The sequence below is a fragment of the Oncorhynchus mykiss genome, chromosome 1 (assembly GCF_013265735.2).
Source record: "Oncorhynchus mykiss isolate Arlee chromosome 1, USDA_OmykA_1.1, whole genome shotgun sequence".
Lineage (NCBI taxonomy): Eukaryota > Metazoa > Chordata > Actinopteri > Salmoniformes > Salmonidae > Oncorhynchus > Oncorhynchus mykiss.
The window spans coordinates 48,971,038-48,983,508 of NC_048565.1; the positions used below are offsets into that span (position 1 = coordinate 48,971,038).

General features: G+C 44.8%; 1 protein-coding gene across 1 annotated transcript in view; it reads right to left on the reverse strand.

Moving 5' to 3' along the window:
* Positions 1–542: 542 nt before the first annotated feature.
* Positions 543–12,471, reverse strand: part of LOC110532382 (hepatocyte growth factor receptor) — a 72,678-nt gene continuing 60,749 nt past the window's right edge. The window contains exons 16-21 of the mRNA XM_036979352.1: positions 10,170–10,250; positions 8,604–8,785; positions 8,232–8,341; positions 7,814–7,979; positions 4,345–4,481; positions 543–2,648 (exon numbers count right to left, since the gene is read on the reverse strand). Coding sequence (XP_036835247.1) covers positions 2,411–2,648; positions 4,345–4,481; positions 7,814–7,979; positions 8,232–8,341; positions 8,604–8,785; positions 10,170–10,250 — 914 coding nt within the window. The 3' untranslated portion in view covers positions 543–2,410. The remainder of the gene's footprint in view (positions 2,649–4,344; positions 4,482–7,813; positions 7,980–8,231; positions 8,342–8,603; positions 8,786–10,169; positions 10,251–12,471) is intronic.

Genomic DNA, 12,471 nt, shown 5'->3' on the forward strand with positions numbered 1-12,471 from the left:
GCATTTGACTGAGGAGTGGCTTCCGTCTGGCCACTCTACCATAAAGGCCTGATTGGTGGAGTGCTGCAGAGATGGTTGTCCTTCTGGAAGGTTCTCCCATCCCCACAGAGGAAATCTAGAGCTCTGTCAGAGTGACCATCAGGTTCTTGGTCACCTTCAACTGTGGAACCTTATATAGACAGGTGTGCCTTTCCAAATCATGTCCAATCAATTGAATTTACCACAGGTGGACTCCAATCAAGTTGTAAAAACATCTCAAATTCGATTCTCATTGCAAGGGTCTGAATACTTATATAAATAAGGTATTTCAGTTTATTTATAATATATTTGCAAAAATACAAAAAAAATGTTTTTACTTTGTCTTTATGGGATATTGTGTGTAGACTGCTGAGGATTTTTTTTTTAATGTAATCAAGTTTCGAATAAGTCTGTAATGTGACAAAATGTGGAAAAAGGCAAGGGGCCTAAATATTTTCCAAAGGCACTGTGACATCATAAAAATGATCGTTGCCTGGTCAAATAAAGAATGTACAGATACAGTATTTGACATGTCCACACTGATAATATAGTTTTATTACACCGAGTCAGTCAGATGACATAACATAGTAACAACATATGTACCATCACTATTTTCATAGACGATCCCTAAACAGTGCTTCATATATATGCTCACACTGCACTGACAGTGAGCTCAATGGCATATTAATGGACAAAAGTCATGGATTTACAAGCCATTTAGTTACCAATAGGAACATCTAGAACAGTCTAATAGTTAAGGACGTGAACTTGCTAGCTCCAGTTGTTCAATGACTGTACAGTATCGGTTGTTTGTACTTCGGGCATTATTCTATTGGGCCGACCATTTATTTAGGCTCATTTTCATAATAAAAGGCATTATAAAAAATATAGTACAGTTCTTTAAACATTTATTTGAGCAAACATTCATATCTGTCCATTGCTGGCCTGATCATTTAAAACAGAACAGCAGCCATAGTAACAAAAAGACAAACGCTTCACACAGGAGAGGCAAAATGGTCACGTTTTAACTTGAAGTGGCCTTTCAAAATGTCGACATAGCAGTGTGTAACAACGCCGCGATGAAGTCATGATTGACAGTAAAAACACTTGTTCCAACTGACGTAGTACTATGATGCCCAAAAAAACATCAAATGTTCCAACGTGTCTCCAGTTTCCCCCCACTTGACTCTCTGAAGTCTAAAACATGATTATGTCAGTTGTTTTCAGGCTGAGCTTGCATGAACTGCTATGACACATGCTATGTAGACATTATGACGGGCCGGTTCAAGTCCAACCGAGGCAAAAAAAAAATACACATTTCAACTGGGAAACGTCTGCAGATTCCTAAAAGGTGAGTCACTCACAGCAATGAAGCAGCGAGATGTTTTGAAAGAAGCACATCAAAAGAGAATCGTCAAAGATAATTACACACATAAAGAAGTATCCAGTGTAGCCCACTGCACACGGGCAGCAAATTGTTCCTTCTGCCAGCCAATCTGCACCGCCACCTCGGTTAGTGAGAACATCCCCTGGAGGCTGGAGCTGGGACTTTCTTCATTCAGTCCTAGTGCTTAGGGATGTATGCGAGGAGGCATGTGAGGAGAGGTGGGAAGAGAGGGGAATTCAGTGGCAGTGCGGGTGATGGTGTAAATAATTTTATGGCGAGGGGAAAAAAAACCTGGAGCCCGGCCCTTCGCCATATCGCCATACACATGCCACCCATTAACAAGCGGAAATGTCTCCAAAAATCATCCGGTCCCTCTTTGGCACGGGAGTTGTTGAAATGTTGGGTGAGTCACTTGTACTTGATACACACAATGTGCTTCTATAGAATTCTATAGGCTTTGTTCATTGAAAAGGTTCTCCTATGTCTCCAAATTGTATGTGGTAGAGAGAGACGAGAAGCCTGACCTCCTGAAGTCAGGCTCCAAGGGCATACCAGGGTAAAAGGTCATGGGAGGGTCTAGAGCAAGTTCTAGGTTAAAGAGCAGAGGGAGGCCAAGATCGACCTAACAGTTCATACAGGCCTCAGGCGTACAGTGATGTTTGTTTGGTTGGTCATTGGTCAGTATACATACATTACACACACGTGAAGTAGGCACGGCACGTGTCAGTGTCCTTAAACTGTCTTTTCTCAGCCAGCGTACACAGAGTTTGTCCAGTGTCTGTCTGTCAGTCACATACAGTTCCCAAGCGACCCAACGGCTTCGCCGCCTCAAGCCCACTCTTTTCTCTCTCTTTCTTACTCTGTCAAACTCATTCTTTTCCTACCCTCCTTTTACCCCCTTGTCTTCAATCTCTCCCCATGCCCTCTCCTTTTCTCCTTAACTATTTTTCTTTCATCTCTCCCTCTCTCTCTCTCTCTTTCTTTCTCTCCATCACTCCCTCTCTCTCATGTGCAGCAGTCTCGCTCCAGGGGGTGGCCCTGAAGGGTGGAGGAGGAAGAGGAGGATGAGGAGATGAGAGGGGGGTAGGGGCTCATCTTGTCTATGTTGACATAGGTGGTGTTGAGAAGGATGTAGTGCTCTCCGCTGAAGCTGGAGAAGATGCCGTTGATAAGGGATACCAGCTCTGAGAAGGTGGGCCTCCTCTCCGACTTGGGGTGCCAGCACTCGACCATCACGTTATACCTGGGGTGGGAGATAAGGGAGGGGAGGTGGTTAGGATAAAATTTTGATGCATGGATAAGCCGATATGCAGGTGAAATACAATTATGTACATATGTTTTGCTCACTTAGATATTTAGTAGCCACATTTATACTGAACAAAAGTATAACGCCACATGCACACAATTTCAACAATTTTACTGAGTTACAGTTCATATAACATTTTGTTACACCTGCAATTACATCTGCTAAATATGTGTATGTGACCAATCAAATTTGATTTGATATAAGGAAATCAGTCAATTGAAATAAATAAATTAGGCCCTAATCTGTGGATTTCACATGACTGGGCAGGGGCACAGCCATGGGTGGGCCTGGGAGGGCATAAGTCCACCCACTTGAGAGCCAGGCCCGCCGCCCACTGGGGAGCCAAGCCAAGCCAAAACTTGAGACATCTGTGGCATTGTGTTGTGTGACAAAACTGCACATGTTAGAGTGGTCTTTTAATTTCCCCCAGCACAAGGTGCACCTGTGTTATGATCATGCTGTTTAGTCAGCTTCTTGATAAGCCACATCTGTCAGGTGGATGGATTATCTTGGCAAAGGAGAAATGCATACTAATAGGGATGTAAACCAATTTGTGCACACAATTTGAGAGAAATACGTTTTTTGTGCATGTAGAACATTTCTGGGATTTTTTATTTCAGCTCATGAAACATGGGACCAACACTTCACATGTTGCGTTTATATTTTTGTTCAGTGTAGTTTTGACAGTTTTGCCACAGGGCCCCATTCATTCTGGAAATACTGCATGTCAGTGAATGTTCATGAAAAAAGACATGAATGGTTATGGATTATTCCGTTTTGCTCTCCGCTTGGCTGAATCTATACCAGGATTTACACCTCACCTGAAAACTCCCCCTGACTTGCGGAGATGAATAGGGAGATAGTATTTTATTTTCACGAAATAATTGTAGTTCGTACTTGGAAACATGTTGTTTTTACAGATTGGGGGAGATTAAGGAAGATCTAATGTCTGTAGTGACCTGATTGATTCAGTAGTTATATATGCGTTATAGTTTACACAATTCTCTCTCTCCCTAACTCTCTGTCTGGCTCCCTCCCTCCCTCCCTCCCTCCCTCCCTCCCTCCCTCCCTCCCTCCCTCCCTCCCTCCCTCCCTCCCTCCCTCCCTCCCTCCGTCTATCTGGCTGTCTGCATCCCTCCCTCCCTCTGTCCGTCCGTCCCCTTCCCTGTCTACATATCTGTCCGTCTCAGTCTTTTTCTTCAAGCAGACCATGCAGTACGTAAGGGTGGTGTTAACAATGGGCCTCTGTTCATCTCAATGTCTCTGTCAAGGACAAGCACTACTGAGCCATCCCTATGTGCATTGGTCAAGGTGAAAGACAGGAGTGTGTGTGGGCATATGTGTGCGTAGGAATAGGAATTGTATTTTATGTATTGTATGTGTGCGTAGGAATTGTATTTGGGAGTGGTTGGGTATAAGCTTGATGGGTGTAAGTATGCATGTGTGTTTGTTTATGAGTGTGTGTGTGACCAGTGGACACACACACACTTTCCACTCACAGTGCGTGTGTGTGTGCACTGCCTGTGTGTGTGTGTGTGTGTGTGTGTGTGTGTGTGTGTGTACACGCGTGCACGCGTGATGTGTGTGCGTACTGTATATGAATGTGTGTTTGTGTGTGTGTGTGTTCACTCACAGTGGGTCAGGGCAGAACTCTGGCTGCAGCAGCCGTCTCCCTTGCAGTAGGAACACAGTGATGTCGAAAGAGTTGACGTCCGAATACGGCGGGGCTCCCCGGGTCATCAGTTCCCATAGCAACACGCCAAACGACCACTGAAACATTGAACACCAGATGGACCAATTACACATCAGATCACATCACAGTACATCACAGGCTGCATCTGAAATGGCACTCTATTCCCTATGGGTCCTGGTCAAAAGAAGCGCACCATATAGGGAATAGGGTGTCATTTCAAACACAGTCAGTCCTAATGAGATCATTTCCCTTCTGGCCTTCAGTGATGAGAGCAGCCAGCCGGGAAGAGTGTTAAAATCAGCTAACCTTAGTGAGATCACAGACAGATACTGTAGCAGAGAGTGACAAGCTAAACCTATATACCTCAACCAGAGATGGAACGGTACAGTGGTGGTTTGTTAAGGCAGAGTGGAGTTCGAGGGGTTGAGAGGATGGAGCTCTGATTAAGTTCCAAAGAATTAAGCTTGCTACTTATTTATCACAGGTTATCATCGTGTGTGTGTTAGAATAGACGGGAGAATGATTACGTAATACTGTAAGTGAATGAAGGAGTGAGTAGTAGTGTATATACAGTACCAGTCAAAAGTTTGGACACACCTACTCCTTCAAGCATTTTGTTCTTTATTTTTTACTATTTTCTACAAGTGAAGACATCAAAACTATGAAATAACACATATGGAATCATGTACTAACCAAAAAAGTGTTAAACAAATCAAAATATCTTTAAGATTTTAGATTCTTAAAAGTAGCCACCCTTTGCCTTGATGACAGCTTTGCATACTCTTGGCATTCTCTCAACCAGCTTCACCTGGAATGCTTTTCCAACAGTCTTGAAGAAGTTCCCACATATGATGAGCGCTTGTTGGCTGCTTTTCCTTCATTCTGCGGTCCAACTCACCCCGAACTGTCTCAATTGGTTTGAGGTCGGGTGATTGTGGAGGCCAGGTCATCTGATGCAGCACTCCATCACTCTCCTTCTTGGTCAAATAGCCCTTATACAGCCTGGAGGTGTGTTGCGTCATTGTCCTGTTGAAAAACAAATAGTCCCACTAACGGCAAACCAGATGGGATGGCGAATCACTGCAGACTGCTGTGGTAGCCATGCTGGTTAAGTGTGCCTTTAATTCGAAATAAATCCCTGACAGTGTCACCTGCAAAGCACCCCCACACCATCACACCTCCTCCTCCATGCTTCACGGTGGGAACCACACATAGGAGATAATCCGTTCACCTACTCTGCGTCTCACAAAGACTGTTGGAACCAAAAATCTCAAATTTGGACTCAGACCAAAAGACAGATTTTCCACAAGTCTAATGTACATTGCTCATGTTTCTTGGCCCAAGCAAGTCTTTTCTTATTGGTGCCCTTTAGTAAAGGTTTCTTTGCAGCAGTTCGACCATGAAGGCCTGATCCATACAGTCTCCTCTGAACAGTTGATGTTGAGATGTGTCTGTTACTTGAACTCTGAAGCATTTATTTGGGCTGCAATCTGAGGTGCAGTTAACTCTCATGTATTTATCCTCTGTAGCAGAGGTAATTCTGGGTCTTCCTTTCCTGTGTTGGTCCTCATGAACACCAGTTTCATCATTGCGCTTGATGGTTTTTGCAACTGTTCTTTATGGTTTTTGCAAAAGTTCTTGAAATGTTCTTGATTGACTGACATTCATGTCTTAAATTAATGATGGACTCTCGTTTCTCTTTGCTTATTTGAGCTGTTCTTGCCATAATACGGACATGGCCTTTTACCAAATAGGGCTATATTCTGTATACCACCCCTACCTTGTCACAACACAAATGACTGGCTCAAACGCTAAAAGAAGGAAAGAAATTCCACAAATGTACGGAAACGCATTCCAGGTAACTACCTCATTAAGATGGTTGAGAAAATCCAAAGCCTGCAAAGCTGTCATCAAGGCAAAGGGTGACTACTTCGAAGAATCTCAAATATAAAATATATTTAGATTTGTTTTAAAAAAGTGCGTTACTACATGATTTATTATATGTTATTTCATAATTTTGATGTCTTCACTATTATTCTACAATGCAGAAAATAGTAAAAATAAAGAAAACCCTTGAATGAGTAGGTGTGTCCAAACTTTTGACTGGCACGGTACATGCGTGTGTGCCTGAGTGTGTGTGCATGACTATCGCCTCGTACACCATAGTACCCTCTAAGCTAATCATCAAGCTCAGGGCCCTGGGTCTGAACCTCATCCTTTGCAACTGGGTCTTGGACTTCTTGACGGGCTACCCACAGGTGGTGAAGGTCGGCAACAACACCTCCACTCCGCTGATCCTCAACACTGGGCCCCACAAGGTTGCGTACTCAGCCCCCTGTTCACCCATGACTGCGTGGCCACACACACCTCCAACTCAATTGTCAAGTTTGCAGATGACACAACTACAGTAGGCCTGATTACCAACAATGACAAGACAGCCTACAGGTAGGAGGTGAGGGCCCTGGCGGAGTGGTGCCAGGAAAATAACCACTCCCTCAACGTCAACAAAACGAAGGCGCTGATCGTGGACATTAAAAAGCAGAGGGAGCAACCCCCTATCCACATTGACGGGCCGCAGTGGAGAAAGCTTCAATTTCCTCTGCATACACATCACTGATGATGTGAAATGGTCCACCGAAACAGGCAGTGGGGTGAAGAAGGTGCAACAGCGCCTTTTCAACCCCAGGAGGCTGAAGAAATTTGGCTTGTCCCCTAAGACCCTCACAAACAGATGCACAATTTTTTTTTTTACAGATGCACAATTGAGAGCATCCTGTTGGGCTGCATCACCGCCTGGTATGGCAACTGCACCGCCCACAACTGCAGGGCTCTCCAGAGGGTGCCCAACGCATCACCAGGGGAAAAACTACCTGCCCTCCAGGACACCTACAGCACCGGATGCCACAGGAAGGCCAAAAAGATCATCAAGGACATCAACCACCCGAGTCATGGCCTGTTCATCCCTCTATCATCCAGAAGGCAAGGCCAGTACAGCTGCATCAAAGCTGGGACCGAGAGACTGAATAACAGCTTCTATCTCAAGGCCATCAGACTGTTAAATAGCCTTCACTAGCCGGCTACCACCCGGTTACTCAACCCTGCACCTTAGAGGCTGCTGCCCTCTATACATAGACATGGAATCACTGGTCACTTTAATAATGGAACACTAGTCACTTTCATAATGTTTACATACTGCTTAACTCATTTCATATGTATATACTGCAATATATGCTACTGTAATTTAGTCATTGCACGTCTTAATGTTTATATATTTCTTAATTCCATTATTTTCCTTTTGGATTTGTGTGTATTTCGCCACACCCGCAATAACATCTGCTAAATATTTTTATGTGACCAATAACATTTGATTTGATTTTGATTTGATGTGTGTGCTTGGGTAGTCTCTCACCACATCTGACTTTGGGGTGAACTTGTGTGTCTGCAGGCTCTCCAGGGCCATCCACTTGACAGGTAGTTTGACTCCACTCTTGTTGTGGATGCTGTAGTACTCCTTATCATACACATCCCTGGCCAGGCCAAAGTCTGCCACCTTCACTGTGTAGCTTTCATCCAGCCTAGGAGAGAGAGAGAGAGGGATGGGGTCAACAACAGCTTTACAGCATACAAACAGCGCTAGGGAAACTGACAGCCATGTTGGATCCGAACATTCTTATAGTATATTGTAATGGTTGGAGCCAAAATGGCGTCTTTTCCAATGCGGAATCTCAAAGTATGCATGACTGTATGCCTCTCTCACTACAAAGATGGGTACACGTTCACACACTGAGTGTTTGAGGTTGCATTTGACAGTTGGTTCCAGATCTTACATGCAGTTCCTTGCGGCTAGGTCTCTGTGGACAAACTTCTTGCTGGCCAGATACTCCATGCCCCGGGCCACCTGCAGACCAAAGCCCATCAGGTCCTTCACTGTGGGGTTCTAAAGAAACAAGGAAGAGGGTGGAGGTGAGATACACGTCCCAAATGTATCCACTGGTGCTGGGGGGGAAAAAAATACTTCATATAGGAAGTAAAGCACATAAATACAGAAAGAAAAGCTCACACACGGGAAATGCTGCTTCGGTGCTTTACTCCTGTACCTACATATACAAATGTTTCAGCTGCATTGGACTTTGTCTGACATTACTTCATGTATGACCAGAGTGTGTGTGTGTGTGTGTGTGTGTGTGTGTGTGTCGTACATGTGTCTCTTCCCGTATGAAGTTCCTGAGGTCTCCGTGCTTCATGTACGGCAGCACCACCAGAGGAGAGCCCTCAGTGGGCAGACAGATCCCTAGTAGAGACAGCACGTTGGGGTGGCTGAAGTCCTTCATGATGATCCCCTCCTTCAGGAACTGAGACACCTCCTCCAGGTCAGTGATCCCTGACAACCCGGCAAGATATTACAGAATGACTTGTTTACTTATTTAGCCAAGTTACTGAAAAGAGAACACATTCTCTTTTACACAACATCCTGACATTAAAGTCTTTACTATAATCATGCATTGCCCCCACCAAAAACGCAAACAAAACAGGCCCTGGAGCCATAAACCTAAATCTCTTTACCGTGCCATCTAAACCTTAGTTAGCAGCCCATGAGGAGCCAGTCTTCAGGCTGTCTGAGCATTGGGACTGTGACCCTAAACCAAACCTATAGGCAACCGCTACGCAACACTCCCATTACCCAATCGAATCAGTGCTCCTGGTGTCACTGCTCTTTCCCCCTCCCCTCTCTTCTAATCTCGTTTAAAACGGAATCTCATTTAGCTAAGATAAAACAGCTGATTGCCCTTTCACTGGAACTACCAGATGACGACACACTCAAACGGAAAAAAGAAGACTTGGCATTTAATGCTGAGTTAAAAAAAAAGAAAGAAGACAATACGACTGTTAAGCTGCAAGAGTTCAAACTACACTTTTCTGTATTGCAGAAACAACATGGTGACATCACCTACAATATTCACCGAAAACACTGTGTCTTTGCCAAGACAGTGACACAGTTCCCCAGGGAACTTCGTTTTCTTTAAAGTTCCCTGGGGAACTTCAGGTCACTGTAAACTCAATGAGAAGGCCAAGGCTCAGAGAACAATGTCTAAACGAAAGGCAGAGGTAACTCTATCGCTATGGGTTACCAGCCGAGTGCCCTCAATCGCTATGGGTTACCACCAGTCCAGCAGGCAGATCTCACCAAAGCCTTATCTAGGACATTAATCTCCCAGGGTAAAGTGACAGGTTACACGATTAGAGACAGGGGGACCCTAATGTCATCCTCGTCGCCAGGAGCCCATTCATCTCAATCATCCTTCCACAGGCCACACCGCTGCGGCTGTGTGTGTCATTGTGTGTGTGTGTGTGTGTGTTGTGTGTCAAGAGCCCAGCTGGAATGAGATAAGGCCCTCTAATGTTATTGTGGCATTGCATTGTTGCTATGATATCATATCACATCATAGCTATGAAATTTGAATGAATGAATAGGGGATGACTGAGGTTGGATTCTGCTTATATGGTTGAATTTTGGACATGGTTAGTCAGGTGTGTTTCAACTGGAATCCACGGTGTAGGTACGGTAGCTCCTCTTAGCATTATTATTGTATCTTTGGCCATGTTCCAGATGAAGATCTGGCCTTTCCTGTTTTTGATCATCCAACCACGTCCAAGTCGGAACCCCTTAGCTGCAAAAGGTTTTCTCTCGTTTTGTGTCTGAACACAACCCTGGTCAAGTGACTTTGTGATGTGGTTCTTTTGGTCATGCTGTGGTCTGTACTCACGGTTGAGGGACTTGATGGCACAGTGCTGTTTCTGACCGTCAGCCTCTAACAAGGTCCCATGGAACACACATCCAAAGTGACCTGTGAAGAAAAAAAGAGAGAGAAACATAAGAAGAGATGAAGCTCAAATGGGTGTCAAAATAAGCTAGAAACAGAGTACTTGCTGTTAGAGGAATGCTTGATGCTGAAACCCTTGCTTTTTTTATAGACATACTTCTTTAGACCAGTAAGTCAATGGAGCAATTTTTTTAAAAAAGTACTTATTTATTTATTTAATTTAACCTTTATTTAACTAGGCAAGTCAGTTAAGAACAAATGATTGTTTACGATGACGGCCTAGGAACAGTGGGTTAACTGCCTTGTTCAGGGGAGTCAGGCAGGCTGAAAAGCTAGATTCCCCTTTGTTGAAGTCTCGATTACTTCTATGAAGCTCTACTTGAGGCGCCCATTCATTCCCTTCAGTTTAGTTCAATAGGGTTCATTAGAGGCCATATCGCCCCATATCTGAGTTACTGTGGCCTTTATTATATGTGGTTTGGGGGGCTCAGTGCAGCTTTGCAAGGGTGTTGGGCTATTAAAAGCTAAGGAGTGTAGAGAACTCTGAGGTGTTCTCCCATCACGATCCTTGCAGATGCACTGAGGGCTCGGGTTACACCACACGGATAAACAATGGTGCTCGGAATTCTACCCGGGAATAAATCATCCCACGCCACCCCATAATCCTGCTTCAGAATCTCCAGGCTTCCCTGAGGGCCGAGTCAAGGGGGAGGGGGGGATTTTTGGGGGAGCATTGTCCCTGAACATTGTGCGGATGTTAATAACAAAGTAAGGCCTTTCTCCTTTTTCTGTTGTCATATCTGAATGTCAAACCGGATGGTTTGATTATGTTGGTCACTAAGCTCTAACATGGTGAATACTGTATTTAGGTGTATCCCCTATGGGGATGGATTCTGATATTACCATGGTTGAGACCTACAGATCCCCTAAAGTCCGAGTCTGAGTATACACTACTTGTATGTGGACACCGACTTGTCGAACATCTCATTCCAGAATCATGGGCATTCATTTGGAGTTGGTCCGCCCTTTGCTGCTATAACAGCCTCCACTCCTCGTCTGGGAAGGCTTTCCATTAGACGTGGAAACATTGCTGCGGGAACTTGCTTCCATTCAGCCACAAGAGCATTAGTGAGATCCGGCACTGATGTTGAGCGATTAGGCCTGGCACACAGTCTGTGTTCCAATTCATCCCAAATGTGTTCGATGGGGTTGAGATCAGGGCTCTGTTCAGGCCAGTCAAGTTCTTCCACACAGGTCTCAACAAACCATTTCTGTATGGACCTCGCCTTGTGTACAGGGGCATTGTCCTGCTGAAACAGCAAAGGGCCTTCCTCAAACTATTGCCACAAAGTTGGAAGAACAGAATCGTCTAGAATGTCATTGTATGCTGTAGCGTTAAGATTTCCCTTCACAGGAACTAAGGGGCCTAGCCCAAACCATGGAAAACATTATTCCTCCTCTATCAAATTTTACGGTTGGCACTATGCATTCGGGCAGGTAGATTCTGGCATCCGCCAAACCCAGATTTGTCAGTCGGATTGCCAGAGGTTGAAGCGTGATTCATCCCTCCAGAGAACGCATTTCCACTGCTCCAGAGTCCAATGGCGACGAGCTTTACACCACTCCAGCCGACGCTTGGATTTGTGCATGGTGATCTTAGACTTGTGTGCGGCTGCTCGGCCATGGAAACACATTTCATGAAGCTTCCAACTAACAGTTATTGTGCTGAAGTTGCTTCCTGAGGCAGTTTGGAACTCGGTAGTGAGTGTTGCAACCTAGGACAGAGATTTTTACCCGCTATGATCTTCAGCGCTCGGTAGTCCCGTTCTGTGAGCTTGTGTGGCCTACCACTTCGCGGCTGAGCCGTTGTTGTTCCTAGACATTTCCACTTCACAATAACAGCACTTACAGTTGACCTGGGCAGCTCCAGCAGAACAGAAATTTGACAAACTGACTAGTTGGAAAGGTGGCATCCTATGACGGTGCCACATTGAAAGTCACTGAGCTCTCCAGTAAGGCCACTCTGCTGCCAATGTTTGTCTATGGAGGTTGCATGGCTGTGTGCTCTATTTTATACATGTGTCAGCAACAGGTGTGGCTAAAGTAGCCAAATCCACTCATTTGAAGGGTTGTCCACATACTTTTGTATACCTAGTGTACTTTGACTAAAACTATGACTTATTGAGTTAAATCGTTGGACAACATCATGGGTAAGCTCGGGGGGTCTTTCAGCTGAAAACATTTG